Raw genomic sequence first — 27256 nt, forward strand, 5'->3', positions numbered from 1 at the left:
CCAAGAAATGAGGCAGATAGACTCAGACACCGGATGTGCCAAGGAGCTCGTCACGGCCTGACCCGGAAATGACGGCGTGCCCCCTGAGTACCTCCCGATCACCAAGTAGATCCAGATGGGTGCGCGCAATTGAGAAAGTTCTCTTCCAGGCACTCAGGCCCACCTGTATGTCCCAGGTTGCACTTGCACTGATGCTCAGGGGAGAGAGCTCAGGCCTAGAAGCGGACCTGTCTTCGCAGGAAGCTCCAAAACTTCCCCAGGACTCTGGGCACTTGGGCATGCGGCCTGGGCCTGGGCCGGGAAGGGGTCTGGTCAGGTAGCTGGGTCAGGTTCCAGGACACCTTCTTGCCCATCTGCAGGTTGTATTCTCCCCCTCGAGGCCTGCAATTTATGTTTCTCTCTTTCTGGTGACTTGGGTCAGCGCCGGGCGGATCGATTCCCTGGTGGGAACAATCCAGCCACTGTCCCAAGGAGCCTCCTTCCCCCCCTGTCCCCAGCTTGGTGCGGGCCGCCTGGGCATGGCTGGCTCTCCCTGCGGGACGCCACAATGCCCTTCTGTTGAGCAGCCCACATGCCTCGGGCTGGGCCTGCCAGCCACCCTGACCTCTCCTTGGCCCCAGGCATTGGCCCTACCGGCCGGCGCGTGGTATGGGTTGGCATAACCCTTCTGGTCACTTTGGAGCCACTCCACCTCCCAAGGAGGCTCCTTGATAGTGCGACCAACTGTCCTGGTTTGCCGGGGACTGAGCGGTTTCCAGGAGGAGGGATTTTCTGTGTTAAAGCCAGGAAAGTCCTGGGCAGACTGGGGCACGCTGGTCACTGTATCCTTAGAGGACGAGGTCAGGCCCCAACGTTGGGGTCCTGGGGCAGAATCTGAGGCTGCAACACAGATACCTGTGTCTGCCTGACAGCACTGGGGACCTCTGTCTATGGCAATGATTGTAATGAATAATCGTCAGAATAATCCCAATAGAAGCAACAAGTGCCACCTTTAGAAGCATTCCACGGGCCGGCTGCTGCGCTGGGCACCTGACACCTGTTACTTGTTTAATCCCCACCGTGAGCAGGGACACGGTCAGGCCTCTCATCATCCCTACGTCCCAGATGAACTCACAAGGCGTGGGCTTGTGAGCAGACTTGCCCAGATGCAGGGTTTGAACCTCCCAGGCTCCGGAGTTCCCTCCTGGGGTCCCTTGGCCTCCAGCCCGGCCCCCAGCCCTTGGGGGACACAGGTGACACACCGCATTCATGTAACACAACACGCTCTCACCCATCGCCGTACTCAGATTTTCACCAAGCCCGAAAACCTTTGCCCAGAAGGAAAGAAAACCATCACAGATGGATTATTTCTTTCCCCCCACCTGTTCTTTCCAAGATTCCACATTTTGTGGGGAACTATTCTGGAATCGTCGCCGTGTCAGGAACGGGCCACCCCTCGCCCCTCGGGACAGCAGCCCAGATAAGACAGACGGGGCGACGGAGCCTCAAGGTGCTTGTCTACTCAGGGCCCATCTCGGATGGCAAGTGAGGGGCCGCGATGTGATCACGGGGCCAGACGGCGACCCCCTCCCACTACCAAACAGGGCCCTCTGGATAACGTGCAGGTGTCACCGCCAGCAAATCATCCCGAGTTACAATTCAACATCACGGTCGAGAGGCACAGGTGGAGGCCCGGTCCCGCCGGCAGCCCCTGTCGCTGTGGCAACCCTGGACTGGACGGGGTAAACATCAACCTCTCCGGCCCCCTGGGGGCAGCAGAGCCGGCCTGTCTCTGGGGACGTTCCAACCTGTGTGAGGTCACTGTCCGGGCCCAGGGTGGATCAGAGGGAGGACTGGCTTTGGGTGGCCGCTGTCCACTGCTGTCCTGGTTAAATCACCCCCCGCGGTGAGGGTCCAGGGCCCCCGTGACCAACTCCTCGTGGTTCTAGCAAGCCTGTCCAGAGGTGGGCCCAGAGGTAGGCCCGAGATCCGGGGCCCCCCAGACAGCTGGGCACACAGGGGAAGCCCCGCCCCACATCATGGCAAATTGCAAAGCAAACTATTTTGCTGAGAGAGGCTTTTAATACATAAATCAGATCTTGACAGCCCCTTGCTTAAAACCCTCTAATGGCTTTCCACTGCACTCAGAATAAAATCCAAGGCCTCTCTCTGCATGCCCTGGCCTCTGCCCAGATCGCTGACCTTGACTCCAACACAGCCACCACTTTTGGTCTCCCTTTTGCTCCTCCAACGCCCCAAGCTGGTCCGCTCCTCTGGGCTTTGTATGTGCTGTTCCCTCTGCTTGGAACACTCTTCCCTCAGCTCATGAATGGCTATTTCCTCCCCATTGTTGATTTGGGTCTCAGCTCAAATGTCACCTGCTCAGAGAAGCCTTCCCAGACCTTCCCAGGCTAGCGAGGCCTCCCCTCTGTCTCTGATGTTCCCTATTACTTGGTGGGTATCATTCCCTCCAGTTGTGCTCCTTATCAGGTCTCCCTCACTAGGCCATCGCCTCCCCCACAGCAGGCCGGGACTGCAGAGTTCACCGCCAGGACCCCGGCACTGAGAATGGCACTTGGCACTGAGGGGGCTCAACGTGTATTTCTAGAAAGAATGAGACAGAGTGGGCAGCTGTGAGGGCTAGTTCTGTGGCGGAAGCAAGCTCCCTGCACAGCGGGGACCCAGGGTGCCCTGTCACCATCAAGAGGAGCAAGGGGTCAGCTCTGCAAAGGTGCCCAGAACCTCATTGGAGACGCTTTAAAAGTTAGAAGGCAGTCGGGGCACCCAGGTGGCTCAGTCGGTTGAGCGTCTCACTTTGGCTCAGGTCGCGACCTCACGGTTTGTGAGTTTGAGCCCCATGGGGGGTTCTGTGCTGTCAGCACAGAGCCCGCTTCGGATCCTCTGTCCCCGCTCTCTCTCTCTGTCTGCCCCTGCCCTGCTTGTGTATGCGCATGCTCTCTCTCTTGAAAATAAATAAACATTAAAAAAAAAAAAGAGAGGTCGTTCTCGGCTCCAGAAAGTCCGAGATGGGCAGAAAACACCCAGGGAAGTGATGGGTGCATATCAGGAAGGTGATGTGGCTCTAGAAAAAATGGACCTCAAAAGCCCTTCCTCCTTTGGTTCATGGGGAAGGGGGGACTCTAGGTTGTACATAAACCTGCATCACTACCAACTCCTTTGAGGCGGGAGAGGCCCATCCCTGGGGCCTCGTGACTTCACAGGACAAGAGTGCTCCCAGTGGCTATTTCTAAGAGGCCAATCCTGGCCCTCTCTAGTCACCTGCACCTGCAGGGGCCATAACTGCTAAGGGGTGGGAGGACAGGAGACTCCACAGAGGCGTCTGGGGAAGGCCTGGGGCAGAGCTGGGGATAACTCTGGGGAAGGTGGAGGGCAGAGCTGGGCCCCGGGGAGGTTAGCTCAGTGAGCACTGAAGGGACGGAAACGTTCAGAAGGGCAGGGGTCACTCACTCTCCACGTAGAACACGCCCACTTTGTCCGAGTCTGTCATGGAAATGTAGAGAACGATCTCATATCCCACGGGGAGGCGGTCTGGGCCTTTGGTCCGCAGGATCATCTGGGACATGTCCTTGAGGTCTGTGGCGAGTGCGGGGGGCGGGGCAGGGGGATGCACGAGGAGGTTAGAATTAAGAGACATGCGGCTGGACTGTTGGCTCGCAAATAACCCTCACTTTTCCCATCAAGACAGAACCCGCACCCCACCCCCCCACATGTATATTGTGGAAACCGCAGAAAAGCATAAAACCCGGTTATCACCTCCAATACCATGATCTCCTGTGACCTCTTGAGAATTTCCTTCCAGTCCATTCCCTAGGTGTATGGGTACGTGTAACTCCTAAAAAATGTGGTTCCAATTGAACCACATTTGTAGATTTGTCTTTTTTTTTTTTTTTTTTTTAGCAAGAGTGGATACGTCAGTCGACCACCCCCTGGAGACTGAAGGTCGCTCCTGCCTCTGCCTTGGCCCGGCCCAGGACTGAGCAGGAGTGTTTCCATTGCTTCTCCCTGCCCCCAACCCCGAGCGTGGGTCCCGCTGGTACCTTCCTTGCTGTAGACCTTCTCATCGTTCAAATCCTCCTTGGGCAACCAGGGTGTGTCTCGATCACAGTTCACCAGCAGGATGGCCCCCTGGCCCTCAGGGCCCCACGTCCAGGATGCCTGCGTCGGCAGGGAGACAGGTCAGTGCCTTCGTGTCTACCTTCTGGCTGATTCCCGGCGCCACTGCAGATCCCACGGGACACCAAAGAGACAGCCCCAGGATGACAGAAAGAGCAGTCACCGCTCATCGGGGGCAGGGGGCACTTGGCAAACATGAATCCCCCATCTGATGCCCGGAGAGGGGCAGTGTAAGCACTGGAGGTAAGCTCAGGAGGGGGACGGTGGCAGAGGGAGACCCAGAGATAGGAAAACTGACCGGGGCTTTTATGAGCCTTGTGTCTGGTGTGCCTGTGCCTGGAGGAGGTGGAGGCAGGGAGACGGAGGGAGGCCAGAGCAATGAGCCCGCCGACATTCTATGACAGGCTCTGAAGTCCACAGGGGATCACGGGGAGATGCCTGGACGGACAGACACCCAGCTGTTTGCAGACATGCTGAGTGGTCCAAATGGGACCTGCAAGGCGATCCATTCTCTACGCTGCAGCCAGGGCCGAACTGGAACGAGGTCCAACCAGATCATGTTGCTTTCCTGCTTTAAGCCCTGCCGGGGGCTCCCTGTTGACTTAGGATAAAGTCCCCATCCCTCACCGCAGGCTGCAAGGCCCGGCGAGACCTGCCGGCTCTCCTTCAGCCCCCCTCCACCTTCCCCCTCGCTCGCTCTGCTCCCCCAGCTCTCAGGCCTGTGCCCTTACACGTCGCTGTGCTCACTGCGTGGTCCCGTGTCCCCCTAACCTGGCCAGCCCCACTCCTCCTTCTGGTTGTGGCACGGCCATCCGTTCTTCCTGGAGGCCCTTCTGACTCTCCAGCCCTGAGCATCCGCCCTGGGTCTACACTGAGGGCATCGTACACGTCCTCTCTGGGGATGAACTGGCATATGAAAGTAACATGTGCCCCTGGCAAAAATATCGGTGACGTAGAAGGCCAGGAAATGGAAAATAGGTAAGAGCAAACCGCCTGGATATACGCAGGGCGAAACCAGTGGAGCTGAACAACTGGCTTGAGGGCAAAGGAGAAAGCAGCATGAAATGGACGGCACAAGGCTCTCGACACGAGTTAAAATACACACGCGCACGAACCACACTGTGCGTTCTACGAGAATCATGAGAACACAGGGGCGCCCGGGTGGCTCCGTCGGTTAAGCGTCTAACTCTTGGTCTCAGCTCGGGTCATGATCTCGTGGTTTGTGGGTTCGAGGCCCCACATCTGGCTCTGCACTGACAGTGTGGAGCCTCTCTCTCCCTCGGTCTGCGCCTCCCCCACTCGTGCTGTCTCTGTCTCTCTCAAAATAAATAAAGACAATTTAAAAAGGAAAAAAAGAATCATGAGAACAGAAAGAAACACCTCGAGCCCATTAAAATGGCTCTTTGCGGGGAAGCAGAATGGGAGTGTGGAATGCAGGATAAAAGAGAATAAATGAATGAATGAATGAATGAATAGAACAAGAGAGGCATTGTGTGTGCACCATGGAAAATAACATGCACGGGCGCCTGGATGGCTCAGTTGGTCGGGCATCCCACTCTTGATTTCAGCTTAGGTCATGATCCCAGGGTCTTGGGATCAAGCCCTTGCGTTGGGCTCTGGGCTAAGAGTGGAGCCTGCTTGGGATTCTCTCTCTCTCTCTCTCTCTCTCTCTCTCTCTCTTTCGCTCTGCCTCCCTCCCCCCACTTGCTCTCTCCTCTAAAGTGAGAAAAAATATATGACTTGAACTGAGAACGATTAATGCAATCTTTCCTCCTGACAGTCCCCCTCGTTCAGTTTTAAAATTAAAAAAAAAAAAAAAAAAGGGAAAATAATGAGAGCAAATGCTTTGGCAGCACTTTCTCTGTGGCAGGACGGTCATTATTTCCACAAACTAGTGTCCCATCCTGTGGGGGGGGGGGGCAGGGCGGGAAACTGAGACTCAGGAAAGGGCCCTGTAGCTATTGCTTTAAGGAGCCCGGCTCCCCCGTGAGCTCTGCCACGGGTGTGCCGTGTGTGGGAGCCTGCGCTGGGCCTCAGTCTCCTCCTCTGTAAAAGGGGAGCTATCTGTGTCTGCTGGGAAAACTACGGGATCCATCCTGGGGCTCTGCCCCCAGGCACTCCCCCCACCCCCCCATGCCAGCCCCGTCTGCCCTGGTAACTAGGTACCTTTCTTGGGTTGTTCTTCTCCACCACGCCGTCCCGGTCTGCGTCCACATCCAGGGAGATCTCTGGGGACAGACACATGGGTGAGTTGTTGAGCCTGCCGGACAGGGTGACGTAGGCCAGGGATCTCCCAATACTTCACTGTTCCGCAGGCAGTTCTGGGGGGTGGGCGGGATGAACCTCGCTCTACAGGTCTAGGAGCCTTGGCTCAGAGGGGCCAAATTGTGTGCCCTGTGTGAACAGGTAGCATTAGCAGAACTGGGACACACACTGTGTTTGGTCAGATCTGGAGCTCACATTTTAAAAACTTTCACAGGCAGGGCGCCTGAGTGGCTCAGTCGGTTGAGCGTCGGACTTCGGCTCAGGTCATGATCTCACGGTCTGTGAGTTCGAGCCCCGCGTCGGGCTCTGTGCTGACAGCTCAGAGCCTGGAGCCTGCTTCGGATTCTGTGTCTCCCTCTCTCTCTCTCTGCCCCTCCCCTGCCCATGCTCTGTCTCTCTCTGTCTCAAAAATAAATAAACATTAAAAAAAAGTTGAAAAACTTTCATAGGGGTTCCTGACTGCCTTTCCCAGTCTTCTGTCCTGATGGTGCACACACAGGTGGTGCATTTGTATGTGATCTCTTCTAGAACGCCCACCTCCCACCAGGGTTTTATTGTGGGTGGGAAACTAGGTCTCCAACCCCTCTGGATCTCAGGGTGCCCGAGAAGCCAGGCTCAGATAGAAGATCCAGGGTGAGGTCCCTGTTTATTCTTTCTTTTGGGGAAGGGGCGTTTGGTGACCTTAGGCCTGTCCCGGGGACAGGTGTCACAGAAACTGTGTGGGGCAGTGAAATGAGCTCAAGATTTAGTGTCAAGAGAGTGCTAGGTTTGAACCCTGCTTTTCTGCTTACAAGCTGTGTGACTTTGGGCAGTTTAGACAGCCTCTCTGAGCCTTAGGTTCTTTACCTGCAAAATGGGGCCCTTCCTAGTCGGAGGAGGTGTACTAATTGGAACAGTAGGCACTGCTGACATTTCGAGCTGGATGCTTTGTTGCGGGGACTGTCCTGTGCACTGGAGGATGTTTAGCAGCATCTCTGGCCTCTACCTGCTGGATGCCAGTAACACCCCCAATTTCAGCAATGAAAGTGTCCCCAGATATTGCCAAATGGCCCCTGAGTCAGAGACTAACAGGGAGGGGGAGGGGAGCTTGTCCCAAGGTGACGGGGATGTCACACAATGGAACAAGCTAGTCCAGGTCCCAGAACTGCCCCGTGGGCTTGGCCTCACGCTGAGCATGACTTGGACAGAGGGCAGGAGTTGGGTGGGAATGAATGCATTCCTGGTCTGTCCCCTTGGCAGGCAGGCTCTCTCCCTGGCTCGGGTGGGAAGGAGGGTCCTGGCACAGGAAGGGCACTGATGTCACCATTCCGGAGATGGCTCACCCTGGGGATTACACTCAAGTCTTCCCTTTGCCCATAGCCCGATTCCCTGAATGTGGCTTTTCTGGGTCTAGGAGGAGGCAGGGCAGGGGAAGCTTTTAGGGTACTCTTTCGTTGGGAGAGGCAGCACCCCAGGGTCCCAACCTCTGCCTCCCTAGGGATGCCAGGTGCCATAGGGCATGATTAGGTAAGCTTCTCCCATCGACCATCTGCTCAGCCAATCACTGTTGGTCATCTACTATTTCCAGGCACTATACCAGGCATGGGGACCCAGCAGTGGGCATTCAGGGCATAGTGCCTGCCCTGGAATCGCCGGTCCTATGGGATAAATATTATTGTTGCCGTTGTACAGGTGAGCAAACCCAACCTCAGAGATGTCACCTGTCAGCAGACGGGGCTGATAACCTGGAGGCTGGTGCAGGGTAAGGATGCTGGGGACAAAGTGGTGAAGGGGGGTGCCCCCAGCTGCTGTTAAGCGACCGAAGTCTCAGATGGAAAAGCAGTATTGATTTTGGCTCCCAGACCTTCATGAACGTTCCAGCTGGACACTCCCCAGACAATGCGGCCTCTCAGCGAGGTTGGCTTCCCGAAGCTCCGCCCCCGAGAACCAGCCACAGACCCGGGCTCCTTAAGGAATCCCTTTCTTTGCTTTTCAAGGTAACAATCTCTCCTCTGCGCGCAGTTCCCCTTGCCAGAGGCAGAGAACTTGCCATGCAGGGAGGAGTTATCACTCGCCCTGCCACCCTCACCACACAGACGAGGAAACCGAGGCACCCAGCAGGGAAGTGACCATGATGTCCCCAGAGAGTGCAGAGCCAGGCATCCCAGGTGGGCCTCTGACTCCAGACCCCTGGCCTTGGCCTGTTTCCTGCACTGTCTCAGGCTGATCTCCACCTTGGGCTGTTTCTGAAACCCAAGTCCGCCTTCAAGGGAAGATTTGCTCCCCTTAAGGTCATTCCCAGAGGGGCTGGCCACATCCCCACCCTGGCGCACCCCTGTGGCTTTTGTCTCTGGGTCAAGGTGGGGCCCCGCCATGGCAGTGGCGGGTCCACGAGAGCAGCGGATCACAGGAGAGAAATTACGAAGCACTTAATTGTGTTCTACCTCATGATGAGTTCCTTAAGTTAAAACATTTTATAGATATAATATTTGCACATAATGCAAAAAAAAAAAAAAAAAAAAAAAAAATCAAATAGCACCAAACGGCTTCTAAAGAAAAATAAGTTTCGTGTCCATCCCATCCCCTCACCTGCCCGAGGCAATCTCTGCTGCTTTTCCTTGATTTGTTAACCTCAGACACGTTTCACTGACTTCCTGTTAAGATATTCAGGCATTACCTAATTGGGCCCTCTTATCACCCGCGGCCCAACCGAGGACTTCTCCCCCGTCAAAGCTTCCTCCAAAGTTCAATTTAACTAGATGCTGACGGGATGATCCTTGTAGGGACAGAGAATAGGGCTCTCATGGCCCTCCCAGAGCTCTGCCCTCTTGGGATAGCTCTGTCTTCCCCGGGGGGGGGGGGGGGGGGGGAGGGAGGAGAGGAGAGGACATCTGTTTCGGGGCATCTAGGCTCCAGACGACATTTCCCAGAGGCTCTGAATCCTACCTCAGCTCCCCAGAATAGCCCTAAGGTGTCAGGTGGCCTCTGGGGTGTGGGGCAGATTTATGGGAAATGTCACTGGGATTGGGTTCAAGGTAGTCTGCCCCGAGAATCAAGACACGGAGGCTTGACACAGAGGCCTGAGCATCTTGGCAGAGGCCGCCGGCCCCCATGGACAGTGGCAGGGTGCCTGGCCTTCTTACGTAACTGGGCAGCTTGGGGTGTGGTGGGGAGGAAGGACTTTCTCCCCCACAGCCAACTAGGGCGATCATCCTAGACTCTGGGGAAGGGGTTCAAGGACTGAGATCCTTAGGTCGATGCTAAAAATTCTCAGGGCCAGTTGCCAGGATAGCAACAAAGAGGAGCCCATCCCCCACCCCGATTCCCCTCAACGGGGTTGGGGGGGTGGGGGGGGGCTTTGCAAATCAGCTGCACCTGGAGTCTCGAAGGCCCCTGGGGACCGCGGGGCCCAAAGGCTTCATTTCACAGCTGGGAAAAAGTGAGGTCTAGAGGGGTGGGCTCCTTGGTAAGGTCACGCGGCAAGTCCTTGGCGGGACGGGGAACCGAGACCCGGTTTGGCCGAGGGCACCATGGGTTTACTTCCAAATCCCAGGAGGAAGACTGACGGGCAATAAGGATCTTCCAACTTTGCTCAGGCAGAGGGGAAATGTGGCTACCCCCAAGCAGAATGGAGAAAAGAAAAAGTCCTGACTGAGCATCTTCTTTGCACACAGCATGCCATCGGGTCCCCATGAGCACAGCGCAAGCATGCGCCGTGAAGAGGAGGGCCCTGAGGCTCAGAGGGGTGACGGGGCAGGGCCAGAACTTAGACTTATCTCTGTCTACTCCGCAGCCAGGGCTCTCTCTGCTCAGCGTGGGCTCAGGACAGAACTAGGGTTCGATGGGGGCGCCCGGGTGGCTCGGTCGGCTAAGCATCTGACTTTGACTCAGGTCATGATCTCATGGTTCATGAGTTCGAGCCCCGCCTCGGGCCCTGTGCTGACAGCTCAGAGCCTGGAGCCCGCTTCGGATTCTGTGTCTCCCTCTGTCTCTGACCCTTCCCTGCTCATGCTCTGTCACTCTCTCTCAAATAAAGAAACATTACACAACAATTTTAATGGTCAGGCTTATTACTGGAGTAAACCACAATTTTACTGGCCCGTGGAATCTAAACTATCTGGAAGCGTAGTTAGTATGTTCTGGGGTCTCGGCCCTGCTGCTCCCTCTGCAAACAAGCTTCAGGGTCTTTTAGTGGAGAGGGGGGTCCAGTCCTGCCTCCTCACGGGGCATTGCCATCTGTTCTGTGTGCCTCGCTTTGGCAGAAGTCTCGCTAATGGCATGGTCAGCCCTCTGGGACCACCCCCGTTGGACAGGCCTCTGGCTGCTGCCCTTCCTGCTTTGTCACCAGTGTCCCTGTCTCTGTGGGATTAGGTTTCCTCAGGGCCGGTCATCTGAGACATCCTCACGTGCATACGCCTGCTGGCTCCCTCCTGCAACGGGGGGAGGCCTTGGTGCCTGTCTCCCAAGGCCCCGCGGAGGGCGTCCTGAGGACCCCACCCCAAGGCTGGGCTCTCCCTCATGAGGTGCAGAAAGAGGGTCAGGGTAACCAGCAAAAGAACCCACTGGGGAAAAGGTGAGAAGCAGGGGAGCGTTGCTGTTGAGCCCATTTTGATGGCTAACGGCACACGGCTGGAGGAGGCGGCCCTGACGTGGGAATGAATTGTTTTCTGGGGGCAGTTCTGAGACCCCCCCCCGTCGATCCTTGGGACAGCTAGGAGAGTAGATGGCAATCGTGACAGTACAACGTCTAGGATTGGAGCCTGGCACACTGTAGGTGCTCAATAAAGCTCAGGAGTTTCTCCTTCTCCTCCTCAAAGCACCCAGCACAGGCCAGGACACAGAGTGGGTGTTGAAGAAATGGAAGACATTATTACTGTTTTTAAAGCGCTCAGCACAGAGTTGACTCTCAGTAACTGGTGGTTCTCTCCCCCTGCCATGTGGCAACTCTATCAATGCTACATTAAGGCTGGACAGACAGAATGACCCCCTGAAATATCCTCCCGGAAAAAGCATTTACACATGTACATGGAACACCTCGACTGCAGAAGAAGCCGACCTGAAGGACTGGAGAAGACCCTACCCCATGTGCCCTGGCACCCGGGCAGGGGAGTGCTGTGCAGATGGGAAGGCCCTGGGAGGGGAATAATCCTGAGCTCCGGACTCAACCTGCTGTGGAGTTGCTGTGTGACTTTGAACAAGTACCCTAACCTCTCTGGGCCTTGCTGTGCCAAATGCCAAATGAAGGGCTTGGACTAGGCGAGTTAAGGGCCCAGGCATCTCTGTTTCCACGGCTGGGTCCAGGGTGAGTTGCTGGCGGGCCAGGGCCTGCCTCCTCCTGCAGGACACCCCCCAACCCAGTACGGAAGGGACTGGGTACCTGTGCATCCCTTCTTGGGCCCGCATTATTCAGAGGAAGCTCCGAGTGCCAGGTCCGCGGCACTGAAAACAGGCCAGGTGCCCCTGGGGAGCAAAGGCACGCGCGCCACAGCCCCACCAACTTACCGATGGCCGTGAGGAAGAGCCCAGCCTGGTCAATGGGCATGCTCCCCTCCTCCTCGTAGTAGTTGACGGTGACCTTGGCAGGGAGGGGCGCACCGGGAGGGAGAGAAGAGCAGAGATCACAGATCACAGAGAGCAAGGTCTGCAGGGACCCCTTCCCTGACTCATACCTCACGGCCTGTCAGGCCAGTTCTCCCCAAACATGCAAACCGTCTCCTCCAGGAAGCATTCCTGGGTGGCGGGGCTGCTTCTGTCCAATTATCCAACCGGACAGGGGCCTCCCCTCCTCTCAGAGGGCATCCGGGGTGCTGACTGCTTACCTGTGTGCCCCGGTGCATTCTGCTGGGTCTACCGTGATGTATGGCTAGCTTCTGCTAAGCAACCAGGGCACGGGACTGAGGTTGTTTGCTTTGAGTAACGCCCAGAGCCATCACTGCCGTGGGGCACATGGCAAAGCTCGTAATCAAAGGACCCAGCGACGAGACATCTGGTCTCAGCTCCGGGCAAATCACCCAGGGGCACTCAGCGCCCCATTTAGACCCCGCTGAGACCGAGGACGTTGCGGGGTGTACCTTCCGGCGATTCTAATAGATCACTCGGCAGCCGACAGCCTTAACCTTCCACGAAATCATCACTCGGCCGTCTGGCACGGAGCTTCCAAAACAGTAGCCACCAGCCACACGTGGGTACCGAGCACATAAACGTGGCAAATCTGATCTGACACGCGCCGTGCGATACGGACTTGGTACGACAAAGAACGTGAGCCAGCTCCTTAGTCTTTCTTTTATGCTGGTATCACGTCAAACTCGTAAGACTGTCCTCTATGGTGTTAAGGGCCACGCACTGTGAAAATTAGGCCCACCTCTTTCTTTTCGCCCTTTCACTGTGGCAACTAGACAACGGGCAAAAGGGGGGGTGTGGTTCCCACTCGCTGTGCGCTGGGACGGCGCGGTCTAGCTGGGCCGCTGGTTCCCACCGCCCTCGGAGCACCTCCCCGGCCGCGGTACCTTGTCGCTGCTGGCCTCGGTGCTGGCCTGGCTCATAGTGACCCGCAGCGTGGTGCTGGGCGACAGAAGCCAGCGCTGTTTGCCGTTGGCGGCCACCTCCTCGGCCTGCCCGTCACGCACCACCTCTACCCGCACGCGCTCTGAGTGCTTCAGGCTGAAGGTCTGGGCCTCGGCGGGGGCCGCACTGGAGGGAGAGAGGAGAGCGGGTCGGAGGAGGCGATCCCCGGACAGGTGGGACAAGGGGCTCCAAGAAAAAACTCCTGGGGGGCCAGGTGGCAAGGGCCCTTCTGGGGGATCGGGTCTGGGGGCCCCCGCAAAGGACCCCGCTGCACTACAATCACCTGGTTGTGAGGAGGGCCCTCGGTTAAAATACAGATTCCTTGGGGGCCGCCTGGGTGGCGCAGTCGGTTAAGCGTCCGACTTCAGCCAGGTCACGATCTCGCGGTCTGTGAGTTCGAGCCCCGCGTCAGGCTCTGGGCTGATGGCTCAGAGCCTGGAGCCTGCTTCCGATTCTGTGTCTCCCTCTCTCTCTGCCCCTCCCCCGTTCATGCTCTGTCTCTCTCTGTCCCAAAAATAAATAAACGTTGAAAAAAAAAATTAAAAAAAAAATACAGATTCCTTGGGCCCGTCTCGTACCCACTGAGTCAGAACGTTCGAGGGTGGGGCCTGCGGCTCTGAATTCTTAATGGCTTCCTCATGGCTTCCGATCGGCAGCCGTGTGGTACCTTACGGGTCCAGGCCCAGAGGCCTGGACCAAGGAATGAACTTGCTCCAAAGGCAGGGCCCGGCCCGCTTCCTGTGTCTGAGCTACAGGCAGAACTTGGTTGAAAGGCCTCAAAGCGGCAGGCGCCCAAGTGCGGGGTCTGCCCAGGGAAGGAGCCTGGAACTTGGGTCCTCAAAGGGCAGGGGTGGGTTGGCTCTGTCACAAAGGCCCCTCCCGCCGTGACTTTCTTTCCCACCTTGGAACTTCCCCTCTCACAGTCATTCCTAGGGGTTCTGGGGCGGCCTTCTATGAAACGGTGGTACATATAGAATTCTTGAAAAGCCATTAAGATTTCAGGGCAGGAAGCGAACTGGTTTGATCTGGTTTGATCTAGGCACATTTGTGTCCCCCCACAGATACACATGTTGGAGCCCTGCTCCCCAACATGACTGCATCTGAAGACAGGGCTTTTAGAAGATAATTAAAGTGACATGAGGTCATGCGCACGAGGTCCCGTCTGATAGGGCTGGCCGCCTTACGAGAAGGGAAAGAGAGATCTTTCTCCCACGCACCGAGGAAGGCCACAGCCAGAGAGCGGCTACCCGCCCGCCAGGAAGCCTTGCCACCCCAACCCGACCACGCTGGCCCCTGATCTCAGACTTCCGGCCTCCAGGGCTGGGAGAGAGAATTGGCTCCTTTCAAGCCCGCCAACCCGCGGTATTTTGTTACTGCCTGAGACACTGGTTTAAGGGGAGGCCACAGGAAGGACAGGGAGACTGGGGGAGGAAGGTGTCCGGGGAGGACAGTTTTGCTAACGCCAGCGCCCAGTCTGAAGAGGGCTCAGAGGGATTTAGGTGGGATTCCCCTGGGCTTTGGGACTAAGACATGGAGGTAAGTGTCAGCTTTGAAGGCACATCTGCCGTCCCGAGGGCCCGGCACTCCCGGTTCCTGAGCTGTTCTCCACTACAGTTGGGCATCAGAATCACCAGAGGGTGCGGTCTAAATCCTCAGGGTTTTTCTTTTTAAGGCTGGAGATTTGCGGATCCTCTCCCCGGAGTGTCTGGCTGGCAGAGCGGAGGTCCGGCCGGGGCAGCTGCAGAGGTGAGCAGCGGCCAGAGGCTGGGTGAGAGGTTTAGGGCAGAGGTTCTCAAAGCTCAGCAGCATCACCCGGAACACTTGTCTAAATGACGATCGCCGGACCCTCCTCAGAGTTTCAGATTCAGACGCTCTGGAGTGGAGCCTGAGACTTTGCATTTCTACCATTTCCTTCCTTTTCTTTTCTTTTCTTTCTTTCTGAGAGAGGGAGGGCACAAGTGAGCAAGGGGCAGAGAGAGAATCCCAGGAGGTGTAGAGAGAGAGGGAGAGAGAGAGAAGCAGGGCTTACCCGAAGCGGGGCTCGAACTCACGAACCGTGAGATCACGACCTGAGCCCAAGTCAGATGCTTCACGACTGAGCCACCTGCGTGTCTACTGTTTCGGGGACCTGTTGGTGATGCTGCTCCAGAGCTACACGGGTCTAGGGAACCACTGGTTTAGACGCCCGGCAGTGCAGTCTGGTGGTTAGAGCCCTGGGGTGACCAAGGTTGTGAGTGAGTCTGTAGAGGCCGCCAGGCAGGGTGTCTCTGAGCCAGGCCACGGACTGCAGGGGCCGCTGGCCAAGACCACCGGTCCGGGGCACTGCAGGAGAGCGCGGTCAGGGTCTGGCCGTCCATGCCCGGGGCTGGGAAAGGAGCCTGAAAAAGCTCCAGGGCCACCCTGTTTATTGTCCAACTGCCCCCCTCTGAACTCCTGAGCCCATCTCGGGGTCACTGAGCTGATCTGAGGCTGGACGCTTGTTGGCGGTGGGCTGCTGTCCTCTGTCCACACTCATGGTTGGGAGAAGCAGAGTCGCAGCAAAAACCCGGATTGGGGGTCCACTTGCTTAACACGTGGGCTTGAGCCCAATTTTGCCACTGAGTTGCCCAGGGAGGCTTGGGCGTGTTCCTTGCAACTTCTGCGTGTCCATCTGCCCACCCAGAAGACACCCAGCCACCCCTCCTGTCCCACGGGCTTTGTCCATCATCCGTCACAGGGCAGGGACTGAGTTTTGTCTCAGGGTGTTGCCACGGGGTACCTGTTCTCTGGATGGCAAGCCCCCGAGGGCTTCAGGGGCTCCCCGCCCCGCCTCCTGCAGAGACCAGCGTGGGGCTGGGCACATCACACACACCCCAGCAAAGAGGGTGGAGCTGAGCAGGACAGAGGTGAGCCTTCTAGAAGTGCCAGGCGGCATCGCCCAAAGGGCACGCGCGTAAGACGCTGTGAGGTGGCACGTGGATGCTCAATTGAAAAGATTTATGTATTTATTAAAAGTGTTATCTTTTCGGGGCGCCCGGGTGGCTCCGTCCGTTGAGCGGCCGACTTCGGCTCAGGGCATGATCTCGCAGTCCGTGAGTTCGAGCCCCGCGTCGGGCTCTGGGCTGACGGCTCGGAGCCTGGAGCCTGCTTCCGATTCCGTGTCTCCTCCCCTCTCTGCCCCTCCCTTGCTCATGCTCTGTCTCTCTCTGTCTCTCAATAATAAATAAATGTTAAGAAAAAAAATTAAAAAAAAGCGTTACGTTTTCATGGCAATTGATAAAGGATTGCCATTTATGGTAATAACAGAAGTTCTCCATTTATTTATTTTTATTAAAATTTTTTAAGTTTATTTATTTTGAGAGAGAGAGAGAGAGAGAGAGAGAGAGAGAGAGACAGCGCAAGTGGGGGAGGGGCAGGGAGAGAGAGAGGGAGAGAGAGAATCTCAAGCAGACCCTGAGCTGTCAGCGCAGAGCTCAACTAGGGGTTCGGACTCCCGTGAGATCATGACCTGAGCCAAAACCAAGAGTCAGACACGTAACTGATTGAGCCACCCAGGAGCCCCTATTTACTTATTTTTTAAAATAGGCTCCAAGACCTTGTGATGGAGAGTCACACGCCCTACCCACTGAGCCAGCCAGATGCCCTGCCAGATCGCCACTTAAAGTTAGGGGCGCCTGGGTGGCTCAGTCAGTTGAACATCCGACTTTTGATCTCAGCTCAGGCCATGATCTCATAATTTGTGAGTTCGAGCCCCGCATCAGGTTCATCGCCTCTCTCTCTCTGCCCCTTCCCTGCTCAAGCTCTCTCTCTCTCTCAAAATAAAGAAATAAACTTAAAAAAAAAATTAAAATAAGATAAAGTTATAAAATGTGAGTTGATGTAAAGAAAAATGCTAACAGTACTACAGGTAGAATACAGTGCGGGGGAAAAAATCACAAGCCTGGGCAATTGTGGTCTCAGGTCAGGAAAATATTCCTCTAGCCCAAGTCCCAGCTTTGACCATCAACTTGCCGGATGGCTTTGGGCGACGCACTTTTCCTCTGTTTCACCAAATGGAAAATGGGAGCATGACACCAGCGGGAGGCGGCTGGCACCGGGGGAGCACAGGCCCTGCACCCAGGGGTGAGGAGGGAGGCGCCGAAAAGCTGGGGATCTCTCGGCTGGGTCCCCACTTCCCTTTACGCACAGCCACTATGATTTCATCTGGTTTTATACGTTGGCTTTCTGCGTACAGTTTAGAAAAAAATGCTTTACAAACTCACAGGGCAGGATGAGTTTTAGGACCCGACTTTGACAGCTGCTGCTCTAAGTGATGCTTCCTGCCACCTTCGTTCCTCGGGGCCAGTGAGAAACTGGGGGAGGCCCCAGAGGCTCAGGGGGTTAACGCCTGGCCCTGGCTGGCATTGGAGCTCCAGGCCCCCATTCCCTCCTACCCCAGCACCAGCCCTGCTCTGAGCTGAGCAAACAGCTATTCTTGGAGCGGCTCTGGCAGAAGCAACAAAGGCATCCATTGTCCCCTGGAGATCCTGTTGGCTGCCTCCCTCCCCAGAAAGAACCAACCTCTCAGAGCTCATCCCCCAGAAACCCGAGAACCAGGGGCTGTGGGCACCTTGATTGTCCCTGGAGAAGGCAGGGAGGGGCCCAGGACAGTATCGAGGGACCGAGTGGGGAAGTTGGTGGCGGCCACGATCAGGTCACGATCTCACGGTTCATGAGCTCGAGCCCCACGTTGGGCTCTGCACTGACAGCATGCAACCTGCTTGGAATCTTCTCTCTCTCTCTGCCCACCCTCCGCCCTGCTTGTGCTCTCTCTCGCGCTCTCAAAATAAATAAATAAAATTTAAAAAACACTGCATTTCTTCCCCCCCCCCCCGCAAATTTATGGAGGAACAACTGACAAATATAATTGTGCATATTTAAAGTGTCCGACATGATGATGTGCTACACATACACGTTGTGGAATGAAACTGCATGTCTTTCTTCTCTTTAAAAAAAAAATTTGTTTAATGTTTATTCATTTTTGAGAGAGAGGGAGAACGTGAGCAGGGGAGGGGCAGAGAGAGAGAGAGACACAGAATCTGAAACAGGCTCCAGGCTCTGAGCTGCCAGCAGAGAGCTGGATGTGGGGCTTGAACTCATAGACTGTGAGACCATGACCTGAGCCGAAGTCCAACGCTCAACCGACTGAGCCGCTCGGGTGCCCCGTGTCTTTTCTTCGTTTCGTTATTCATTTAGTGGCAAACTAACAACGGTTATCTTCAAAAGTTATTACAGCAAAGGTGCTATCATTTCTCGAGGTGAATGGGAGACCGAGGATCACAGACCCTTCCCGCCTAAGAGGCATCCCTGGGGTATGTCACCAGCATTTGCAAAACCAGGACTAGGAAAGGGACAGGGGTCTGGGGACACACGCGTGGTCTTAAAACGGCGAACGTGTAGCCTGGAGACTGCCTTTCTAACAAGCTCCCACAGTTTGAGAAGCAACGAATTGGACACGGAGAGGAGGAAGACGAGCAGAGGATTCCCGGCAGCACGGGCGGCCTGGGTGGCGGTTGAAGCGGACGTTAGCCGAGCGCGTTGGAGAAACCAGGGAGAGCAGCGTGGCCGCGGTTTGTGAGCAAAGGGGAGGGGGTGGCGGGAGGAGAGGACCTAGCTCATGGCGAGGAGCTGGCCTTCCCCCTGCGTCCCCCCCCCGAGGGCACTGATGGCTTCTAGGCTTCGGTGACATGATCGTTTTTGCGCTGTAGACAGATGGCCCAGGGTGCGGGGTGGGGAATGCGTTTCAGGAGAGCAACAGCGCAAGGTGGGGGGGGGGGGGGTTCAGTGAAGTGAGTGCCGCTGTCCGGGTGAGTCAGGATGGCGGTGTGGGACAAGGTGATGGCCGTGGGAATGGAGAGTCATGGCTGGTGTCACACAAAGGAGCTTTGAGCAAGACTGGAATGCGGTGTCAGGTGTGCAAGAGGGAGGTTGGCTGAGCCCGGCCCAAGGGAATGGACTGCGGAGACCTAACGTGCCCGGCCCCGCGAAGGTTTTAGGGCCTCCGAGGAACCAGTCGGTTTCTCCGATCTTCGCTCAGTCAGAGGGAAGGGTCACCAGCTTGGCCTCGTGGGGCTGGGGTGCCCACTCGGCCCCAGGCGTGAGGGCACGGCGTGCCCGCTCCTAGCTGGCATCTGGAACTCTCGGCTTATCCACCTGTCCCGGGCCTCGTTAACACCAGGCGGGGATCACCCCCACAGGGAGCCCAGCTCCTGGCGGTCTGAGTGCAACATCCTGCCCTCGGGTCTCTGCAGGATGTGAGGGGGTTCGTGGGTGCCAGCTTGGCAGGCAACGCCACGGCGAGCACCCTCCAGACGGGAGGAAGGCAAAGCCTCTAGCTGGCGTGATGGGGGCTGGGGACGGGGATGGGTCTCTCTTCAGCCACCCCCTTCTCTGCCTGGTGACCTCAGCAGCCTCTCTCAGTAGGCACTGGTGCTTCCAGCCGCCCCTCTCCTTAGGGCGGAAACAGTCTCCTCTGTGGTCACTCCCTCCCCAGACACCTTCAGTGGCTCCCCACTGCCTACGTCACAAAGTCTAACATCTGAGCCTGGCAGTCAAAGCCCTGGCTTGAGCTCACTGACTCTCTAGCCTTACGCTCTAGGCTACGGAGTCGATGCCCTTTCTGCCCCTGTGGGTCCCTACTGTCTTGCCAGGTACCTTTGCTCCTGCATGGCATGTCCTGGTCACACTGTGCACCCTGTCCATCCTTCAGCTTGGCTGCCTCCTCCTCCAGCAAGTCTTCCCTGATGCCATCCGCCAGGATTCCTCCCTCCCCCCACTTTGTTGGTGCCTCAAACGGCACTTAAAACAAACGCTCAGCATTTCTTTCCCATGAGTCTCATGGATGTTTTGAGGCCATAGCTCGTTATCGTTTTACTAATATTACAATAAGCCCAACGGTGCCTCACGATAATGACTTAGTGAGTATTTACTATGTGCCAGGCACTGTTGGAAGCCCTTGACTCACGGGATCTCGGTCCATCCTTCCGACACCCCATGAGGTCTGTCTCAATATCGTCCCATTTTACAGGGGAGCATGTTGAGACTGGAAGAGGGTGAACACTTGCTCCAAGTCTCAGGGACGGTGTTGGCAGAGCGTGGGGGTAAATTCAAGCTCTCTGAGCTCTGGGTCTGGCGGCTCCCTTCCTGGGGGAGGATCCACAGGTTACAGTCTTCCCTAAAGGTCCTCTGGTGGAAGGCGAGGGGAGAATGTCAGGCCTGGCTCAGGACAAGAGCAAATGAGAGGCCCTTAGGGACCCCTAGAGCTCCCTGCTGATTTTGTAGGTGGGGTCAGAGGCCCAGAGAAGGGACACCGAAGGCTTGGGTGAGTGGCCTAGATAGTCAAAGCCCCTGGCCATGGAGTCTGGCGTGGCTGGACAGGCAGAGCTGCCTCTGAAAACTGCCCTCCCCCCCCCGCCCCATCTAACAGGTGTCTGTCCAGCCGGGGGAGGGGGGAGAGGAGAGGACAATGGTGGTGAGCCCCTGTCACCATGCTCCCAACCTGATGCAGGGCCCTGAGGGCAAGGAGGGAAGGCTCTCGGGGACCCCAGCTATGCAAGCTGGGCCGGACACACAGGGTACAAGGTCCTCCTTAGAACGCGGCCCCCCCTTCCCCCAACCCCTCCCAGGAGCTAGCCTGAAACCAGAGCCCCCGAACCGCTCCTGGCAAGGCCTCCTCTTTAGGGTTGAGAGCGCTGGGTGCTGTTCTAATTTATGAGGCCTCCTGACTTGGCCTGATTCCTCCTACCATCATTCTCTTAGGAGCAAGCGCTGCTCTGGCCAAGCTTGGCTACATGCCCTTGACCTTCCACTGGCCAGTCCAACGGTGCTCATCCCTTGAGGCTGGGGGTGGGGAGCTCAACCCAGTGACAGGCCAGTCTACATGCATCACTGGCCACATCCATCCATTCATTTACTCAATGAAGGAGCCCTTCATTGACTCGAGGGCTGGAGGTGTATGGGAGTGAGGAAGGCAGCCGGTGTGGAGAATGCTGCTCAGAGGAGGTGATATCTGAGCTAAGCCTTGGTGGATGAAATGTCAGGCTTGCAGAGGTCTGGGGGATAGTCCTCCAGGCAGAGGGAACAGCATGTGCAAAGGCCCTGTGGTATGAATGAGCTTGGTGTGGTCGAGAGCTAGTAGGATCCACAAAACCAGTGCGGCCAGAGTGGAGTGTGTGCGGGGTCGTTGGCCGGAGATGGGATCGGTGAGGCGGGGCTTGGCACTCTAAGGGAAGGGGAGATCATGGCACACCAAGTCTCCATTGCTTCTAACTGGATCGCAGACCCTCCCTGGCCTTTGTCCTAAGGATACTTTCTAAAACACTCATACCAACCGAGGAACAGGGAGGGAGGGAGTCTGAGAAGAGTCGAGGGAGTGAGGTGGTGAATTTTGAGGCTCTGGGCTCGTCCCCAAAGTGGGGTACAAATCTGTACCCCTCCGTATTTTCCCAACATTTTACTGTGCCTGCTTCTCCCGCCCTGGTACCCCCCTTCCTAGCTTCTGCCCGAAAGTGATGGTCAAGATCCTGCCAAGAAACATGGCTGGTCAGCCTCTGCCCTGGGGTATGCCAGGGGAGGGTGCGGGGATCATTCCCACCTCCCTTCTCATCCTGAGGTCAAGTGTAATTTAGGAGGCCGCCCTGCAGAGGCAAGAGACAATTGTTCACATCACCTGTGCCCTGAAGTTCCTGTGGACTTCAGGATACGGATCCTGAACTTTCTCCAACAGAGTGAGGGGGCCACCTCTCACCCCCCAGGACTGTGTAAACAAAGGGAGGGGTAGGAGAATCTGCCTTCACAACTTGGTCTGTGGGTCAGCGGGAGAGTCAGGCAGAGTGTGATCACCCCATTACTTGACCCCGCGGCTGCTCTTTCTCCAACACCTCCCAGCTCTGGGGGTGTCCCCGCTGGGAAACCAAAGGTGAGTGGGGAGGAGGGTGAAACCAACATGGGAATGTCACTGCTCTGTGCCCTCACTAGCTTCAAGCCAGGATCAGGCGGGGGCCCCGGCAGCCCCAGTGAGGAAGCAGCTGCCAACTAACGGGAACATGGGGGAGATGGTGCGGGCAAGGCGTACCTGTGCCAGACCTAAGATAAGATGCTTGGGCGTGAGAGAAGGAAACAGAAAGTGCCTTCAATAACTATGGCAAAGCAAATCTCTAGATAAAAATCCCCACTTCCCCTTTTCTGTGTGTTTAGTCACAGCTCGCTAGAACCAGCACCCAGAATGTGCCTGGGTCAGGGCGTCCACCCCCAAAGGGTCAGTGTGGCTGGGGAGGGGGGTGGTCAACCATAGGGTCTGCTGAGTAACGGGGCAGGTAGGCCCCCACCGTGTGTCCGGGAGGGGAGCCGCGTGTGCGTCTTAGGAAAGGGGGTGTGGGTGTGGAGACTTGTTCATTCTCTTTTGTCACTCAGGAGCGAGAAGTCAAAAATACTCCCTTACTAACTGGGCCCAGGGTCCACCAGGCCTTGTCCCTTGATGCCTCCACAGACACCCGGGCGGGGGCGTGGGGGAGGGGGGCTCATGTGGGGTCTGGCGTCAGTACCTGTGTCTGGATCCAGAAGGACTCACTGGGCAGTGCAGGGTTGAAAGAGGGCGAGTGAAGTGTCTGGGGGCAGCGGAGGGTAGAAGGGACACAGGCTGAGAGGGTCGCCCAGTTCAACCTGCTAGTTTGAAGGTCACACAGGAGAGAGTGGAAGTTAAGTCAGACAGATCTGGCCCGGAGTCCTATGTGACACCTCTCTGGGCCTCACTTTCTTCATCTACAAAATGGGATGATCTCAGCATGACCCCCAAGGTCTGCGATGAGGAAGATACAAGATAATGCATTTGGTTTCTCAGTGCTCCCTAAAATCTCTGCCATTATTAATACTGACAGTAGCTCGTAACGCTACCGATATTAGGTGTGACAACGGCAGTAATAGCTCCAGCTCCTTTGTTCTAGAAAGGGCTTCCTTCCACTAGACCGGTGGTTCTCAAACCTGGGGGTGACTCTGTCCTCCCACCAGGGGACTCCTGGCGTCACCTGAAGACATTTTTGCTTGTCACTTTTGCAGGGGCATTGCTACTGGGGTTAGAAGCCAGGGATGCAGCTAAACATTCTACGAGGCACAGAACAGCCCCCTCCCCACCCAGCAAGGAGTTATCTGGCCCCAAGTGCAACGGCGTTGGGGTTCAGGACCTCTGCTCCAGGCTTGTGCTGTTCAGTACAATGACAACCGCCTACCTGGGGCTCTGGGCACCCGATGCTCGGTGAAAACTGAACTGAGATGTGCCGTAAGTATAAAATTTACACACTGGATTTCAAAGACTTAGTATGAGAAAGACAATGTAAACTATCTCACTAACAAGTTTCATGCTGATTACATACCGGAATGCTAGTATTTGGGATATATTGAGTTAAATAAAATATATTATGAAAATTGGGATGCCTGGGTGGCTCAGTTGGTCGAGTGTCCAACTCTTGGTCTCAGCTCAGTTCACGATCTCACAGATTTGTTAAATAGAGCCCCGAGCTGGGCTCTGTAGAGACTCATAGAGCCTGGCTGGCTAAGATTTAAGGAAGAAATGTTTGCAGCCTGGGAAACAGCTGGTTGAAAAGCGGCAAAGCAGACCAGGAAAACCAGGTGTCCTTTGAAATGTCAAGCCTGGAAACAGCCAGACCTTGCCCGTGGATCAACATTCCCACTGTGTAAATGCTTAATCTAAGGTAGAAAAACAACCCCCTTCCTGTGATGTATACACTGCCCCCATCACGTTCCGCTCGCCTGCCTGCACGTCACTACCCTGATTGTACTCATCAGCCAAAAACTTAGGAATAAGCTTTGATCCTGCTTTTGAAACTACATATTTCTTTCCCCTGCAGCCTTTGAGATGCACTGATAAGATTCTCAATAAAAACTAGGCAAGAGCTTTGCTCCGGGCCATCACCACTCGAGTTCTTGGCCCCCTCGCTCTCTCCTTTCTCTGATTCAGGAGCCTGGAGTAATCTGTCATTTGCTGCCCCAGGGTTTGCTGATCAAACCCGGCAGGGCTCTGTGCTGACGGCCCTGCTTGGGATTCTCTCTCTCCCTCTCTCTTTGCCCCTCCCCAACTCGTGCATGCGCACACTCTCTCTCTCTCAAAATAAACATTTAAAAATATATTTTATGAAAATTAGTTTCACTTCTTTATTTAGTGTCTTATTTATTTTTGAGAGAGAGAAAGAGAGAGAGAGGGAATGAGCGGGGGAGGGGCAGAGAGAGAGGGAGACACAGAATCTGAAGCGGGCTCCAGGCTCTGAGCTGTCAGCACAGGGCCCGACGCGGGGCTTGAACTCAGGAACCACAAGATCGTGACCTGAGCTGAAGTCGGATGCTTAACCCACGGAGCCACCCAGGTGCCCCACACCTCTTTCTTTTAATCCTAAAAAATGGGGCCACAAGAAAATTAAAAATTTACACTTGTGGCTCAGTTTGTAGCTGGCATTCTGTCTCTGCTGGACGGTGCTGGTCTAGACTGCACCTCTTCTCTCGGGGGTGGGGGAGTCTTAAGGGAAGTGCAGTTGCGGGGTGTGGGTTGTGGTGGCAGTGGCCGCTTTCTTGAGAAAGGACAAAGCGGATCATCACAGCTCTGCCCCCTGGCAGAGGGAGGGTGAGTCCACACCTCCCCGACTCAATGCCCGCCCCACCCCCACCCCGCCCCGGGGCTGGGCCTCTCTCTGCCAGGACAAGGTAGGGCAGGAGGCCTGAGCATGGCCCCTCTCTTTTCTCCCCATCCCCCCTCCGGAGGCACCATGCCAGTCTTTCAGGCTGCGGCAAAAGGGCCCCAGTGCACAAACAGGCGGGTATGGGGACAGCTGAGGCTTAGAGACCTAAGTGCCCTGGCTACCTGCCCACCCCCTGGCAGTGCTCAGTTTAGGACTGGGGGTGGGGAAGAGAGGGGAGCTCTCCCAAGCACTGAGGCCTGGACCACACTTCACTGCTGCATTATGACCCTCAGAAACCACCCCTGGAGTTTCCATGTGGACAACCGAGGCCAGGGGCAGATGCCTGGGGAGGGTCCCTCATCTGCGTGGTGACCAGGACCTTCGCCTTCATGGAAGGAGGCTGGGGCTTAGCGGTATCAGGGTGGCCAGTGCCTGCCCAAGAGGTGGCAGGCGACTGGGTGGGCAGGGCTGCTGGGGCCACCGGAGACGACAGAGGATGGGCTGGGGAGGGTGTGTGGGAAGACACAGGGATGGGGTTCGTAAGGGTCTGGGGAGGCGGGTGGTCCAGATGACAGGGCAGTTTGGGAGCAACACGTCACACTGGCACCTCCAGCTCAGCTCAAGGCACAGGGAGGTTAGGGGACATGCCTAAGTTTATCAGCATGGGGTCCCGCCTTAGAGTCCGGCATGCTCTCTCCTGTTGGCACTGACCCCTCCAAACTCTAGCAACGAGGAACATTTCACATGCTTGGAATAGAGGGCTGCTATGGCAGAATGGTCATAGAATGATCCTACCTGGACCCCGTCCACCTTTTCACTCACACCAGCCACACCTTCGCAAGGATGCCCCACAGAATTACAGGAGATGGACCACTGGCCTTGCCTGCTTCCTGGGGGCTGGGGGCTTTGGGGGGCATGGCCTCAATCCCCCCACCCGATGTCCTGCTGTCTCAGAAATCCTGCACCCTGCCAACATTTGTGGGCAAGTGAAGACGGGGAGGGGACAGGGTCTAGAATCAGGGACGCTCTTCGGACAAAGACCCCCACCTCTGCACCCTCCAGCCTGGCAGAATAAAGTCCTTCTCAACCCCAGGGTGAAGTCAGGGGAAGGCATTTGGGGACAGGAGCTCACAGCCAGTGCCTGGGGACAGGCAACCACGGGCAGCCCCCACAGGGCGAAATTGGAGCCTGAGCAACCCCCAGGGCCAGATTCCGCCCCAGGGCAGCTCCCCTCTGGCCTGACCCCAGCCCCACCCCCCTTCCCCTCCCCTAGCAAATCCTGGAGAAAGCTCAGCTGATTCGAGGTGAGTGGGGAGTCGAGGTGAGTGGGGAGTCGGGAGGGTCTGAGAGGAAGGGGAGGGCCTGGGGGGAGAAGGGAGGTGCTGAGGGGAGAGGATGGCAGGAGGATTAGGGGTGTCTCTGGGGTTGTCCTGAAAGGGGCTGGAGGGGGTCAGACCGTGGGAAGATTGGAGGACAGGGGAGGGACCCTGGGAAAGGGGTGGTGAGGTTGCTGGGTCTGTGTGAGGGTCTCGGGATTTGGGGGGGGGGCGAGAGGCGGGGGGTCTCGGGCCGTCGCGGTGGCCCTGCTCACCTGTAGACATCGGTCCAGAGGTGCGTACCCAGCACGTACACCGCCTCCACGCGGCTCCCGTACTGCAGCCGCACGGTCCGCTCCTGCTGCATCGTCCCCCAGTGGCCGGCCCTGCGCCCGTCCTCGCTCGTCCAGGTCAGGTCCGCCCCGAGCACCTGCAGCAGGTGAGTCCCCTCGAACCGCCTGAGCCGCTGCGGCCCCGGGCGGCTTTATCTACGGCCGGTGGGCGGGGCGGCCGGCCGGCCTCCTCTCGCAGTGGGCCGCGGGCCCGTCCGTCAAGCGTGGCCACGCCCCCACCCTTCCCGCGCGCGCGGCCCCGCCCCCTCGCCCCCGGAGCCTGTAATCCGGGTGAGGTCAGCGGTTGCCAATTTCCTCCTTTCCACGCTTGCTTTGCTGGCTCGATACACTTGCAGTGGGCTCCCAGCTACCGGCGCCAGGACGCCGGGGCCAGTCTGCCCTCCGGGCGCCCCCAGTTTTTCAGGGCAGATAGTGCAACTGTGCAGCTGTCAGAGGTCAGAGGGGAGAGGACAGGAAGCGGCGGGAGCCCAGAGGGAGTGGGCGCCCAAATCCAGCCTGGGGGCCGGACCCGAGCCTTCTTAAAGGAGGCATTTGCAAACTCGGGGGAAGGGAGGCGGGGGAGTCAACAGGAAGCCAGATACAAGGTGACATCCCTCCGCCCACCGGACAATCAGGGAAAATGGGGAGGGGGTGGCAGGGGAACCCAGCAGCCTACAGGGTCAGGATGCCAAGTCAAGGCATTGGTGAGTGGGTGGGCGGTGGGAGCCTTGGCGTGGCGTCTTCAGCGAGGAGTGGGGGGGTGTGGAAGTGAAAAGGGCCATTCTGGCTGTGGAAGATGGAGGTGCCCTGGGGCAACCAACGGGGGTGGGGGGGTGGTGGTGATGAAGACCCCAGCTGGGGCTGTGTGAGCCGGGCCGGAGAGGAGGGGATTGATGTGAGCAGCGGTTGTGGGGTATTGATGTTCTGGGGGAAGGGCAGTGAGGGGTCCCGTGCTGGTCTGGGCTGCGGGGCCAAGGAGGGTGGC

At 56.9% G+C, this 27256-nt stretch overlaps 1 protein-coding gene and 1 non-coding gene across 2 annotated transcripts in view; both read right to left on the minus strand.

Annotated features, from left to right (window-relative positions):
- PADI2 (peptidyl arginine deiminase 2) overlaps positions 1 to 26415 on the minus strand; it is a 43865-nt gene extending 17450 nt beyond the window's left edge. Inside the window, exons 1-6 of the mRNA XM_086715810.1 lie at positions 26215 to 26415; positions 12864 to 13047; positions 11860 to 11932; positions 6280 to 6341; positions 4038 to 4155; positions 3448 to 3573 (exon numbers count right to left, since the gene is read on the minus strand). Of these exons, the coding sequence (XP_086571936.1) occupies positions 3448 to 3573; positions 4038 to 4155; positions 6280 to 6341; positions 11860 to 11932; positions 12864 to 13047; positions 26215 to 26306 (655 nt within the window). The 5' untranslated portion in view covers positions 26307 to 26415. The remainder of the gene's footprint in view (positions 1 to 3447; positions 3574 to 4037; positions 4156 to 6279; positions 6342 to 11859; positions 11933 to 12863; positions 13048 to 26214) is intronic.
- Positions 18252 to 18384, minus strand: LOC112849131 (small nucleolar RNA SNORA72). The gene has a single exon (XR_003222560.1). It is a non-coding gene; the product is annotated as a small nucleolar RNA SNORA72 (small nucleolar RNA).
- Positions 26416 to 27256: the final 841 nt, after the last annotated feature.

The sequence above is a fragment of the Puma concolor genome, chromosome C1 (assembly GCF_028749965.1).
Source record: "Puma concolor isolate L17-30 chromosome C1, mPumCon1.1.hap2, whole genome shotgun sequence".
In the NCBI taxonomy this organism is placed as follows: Eukaryota; Metazoa; Chordata; class Mammalia; order Carnivora; family Felidae; genus Puma; species Puma concolor.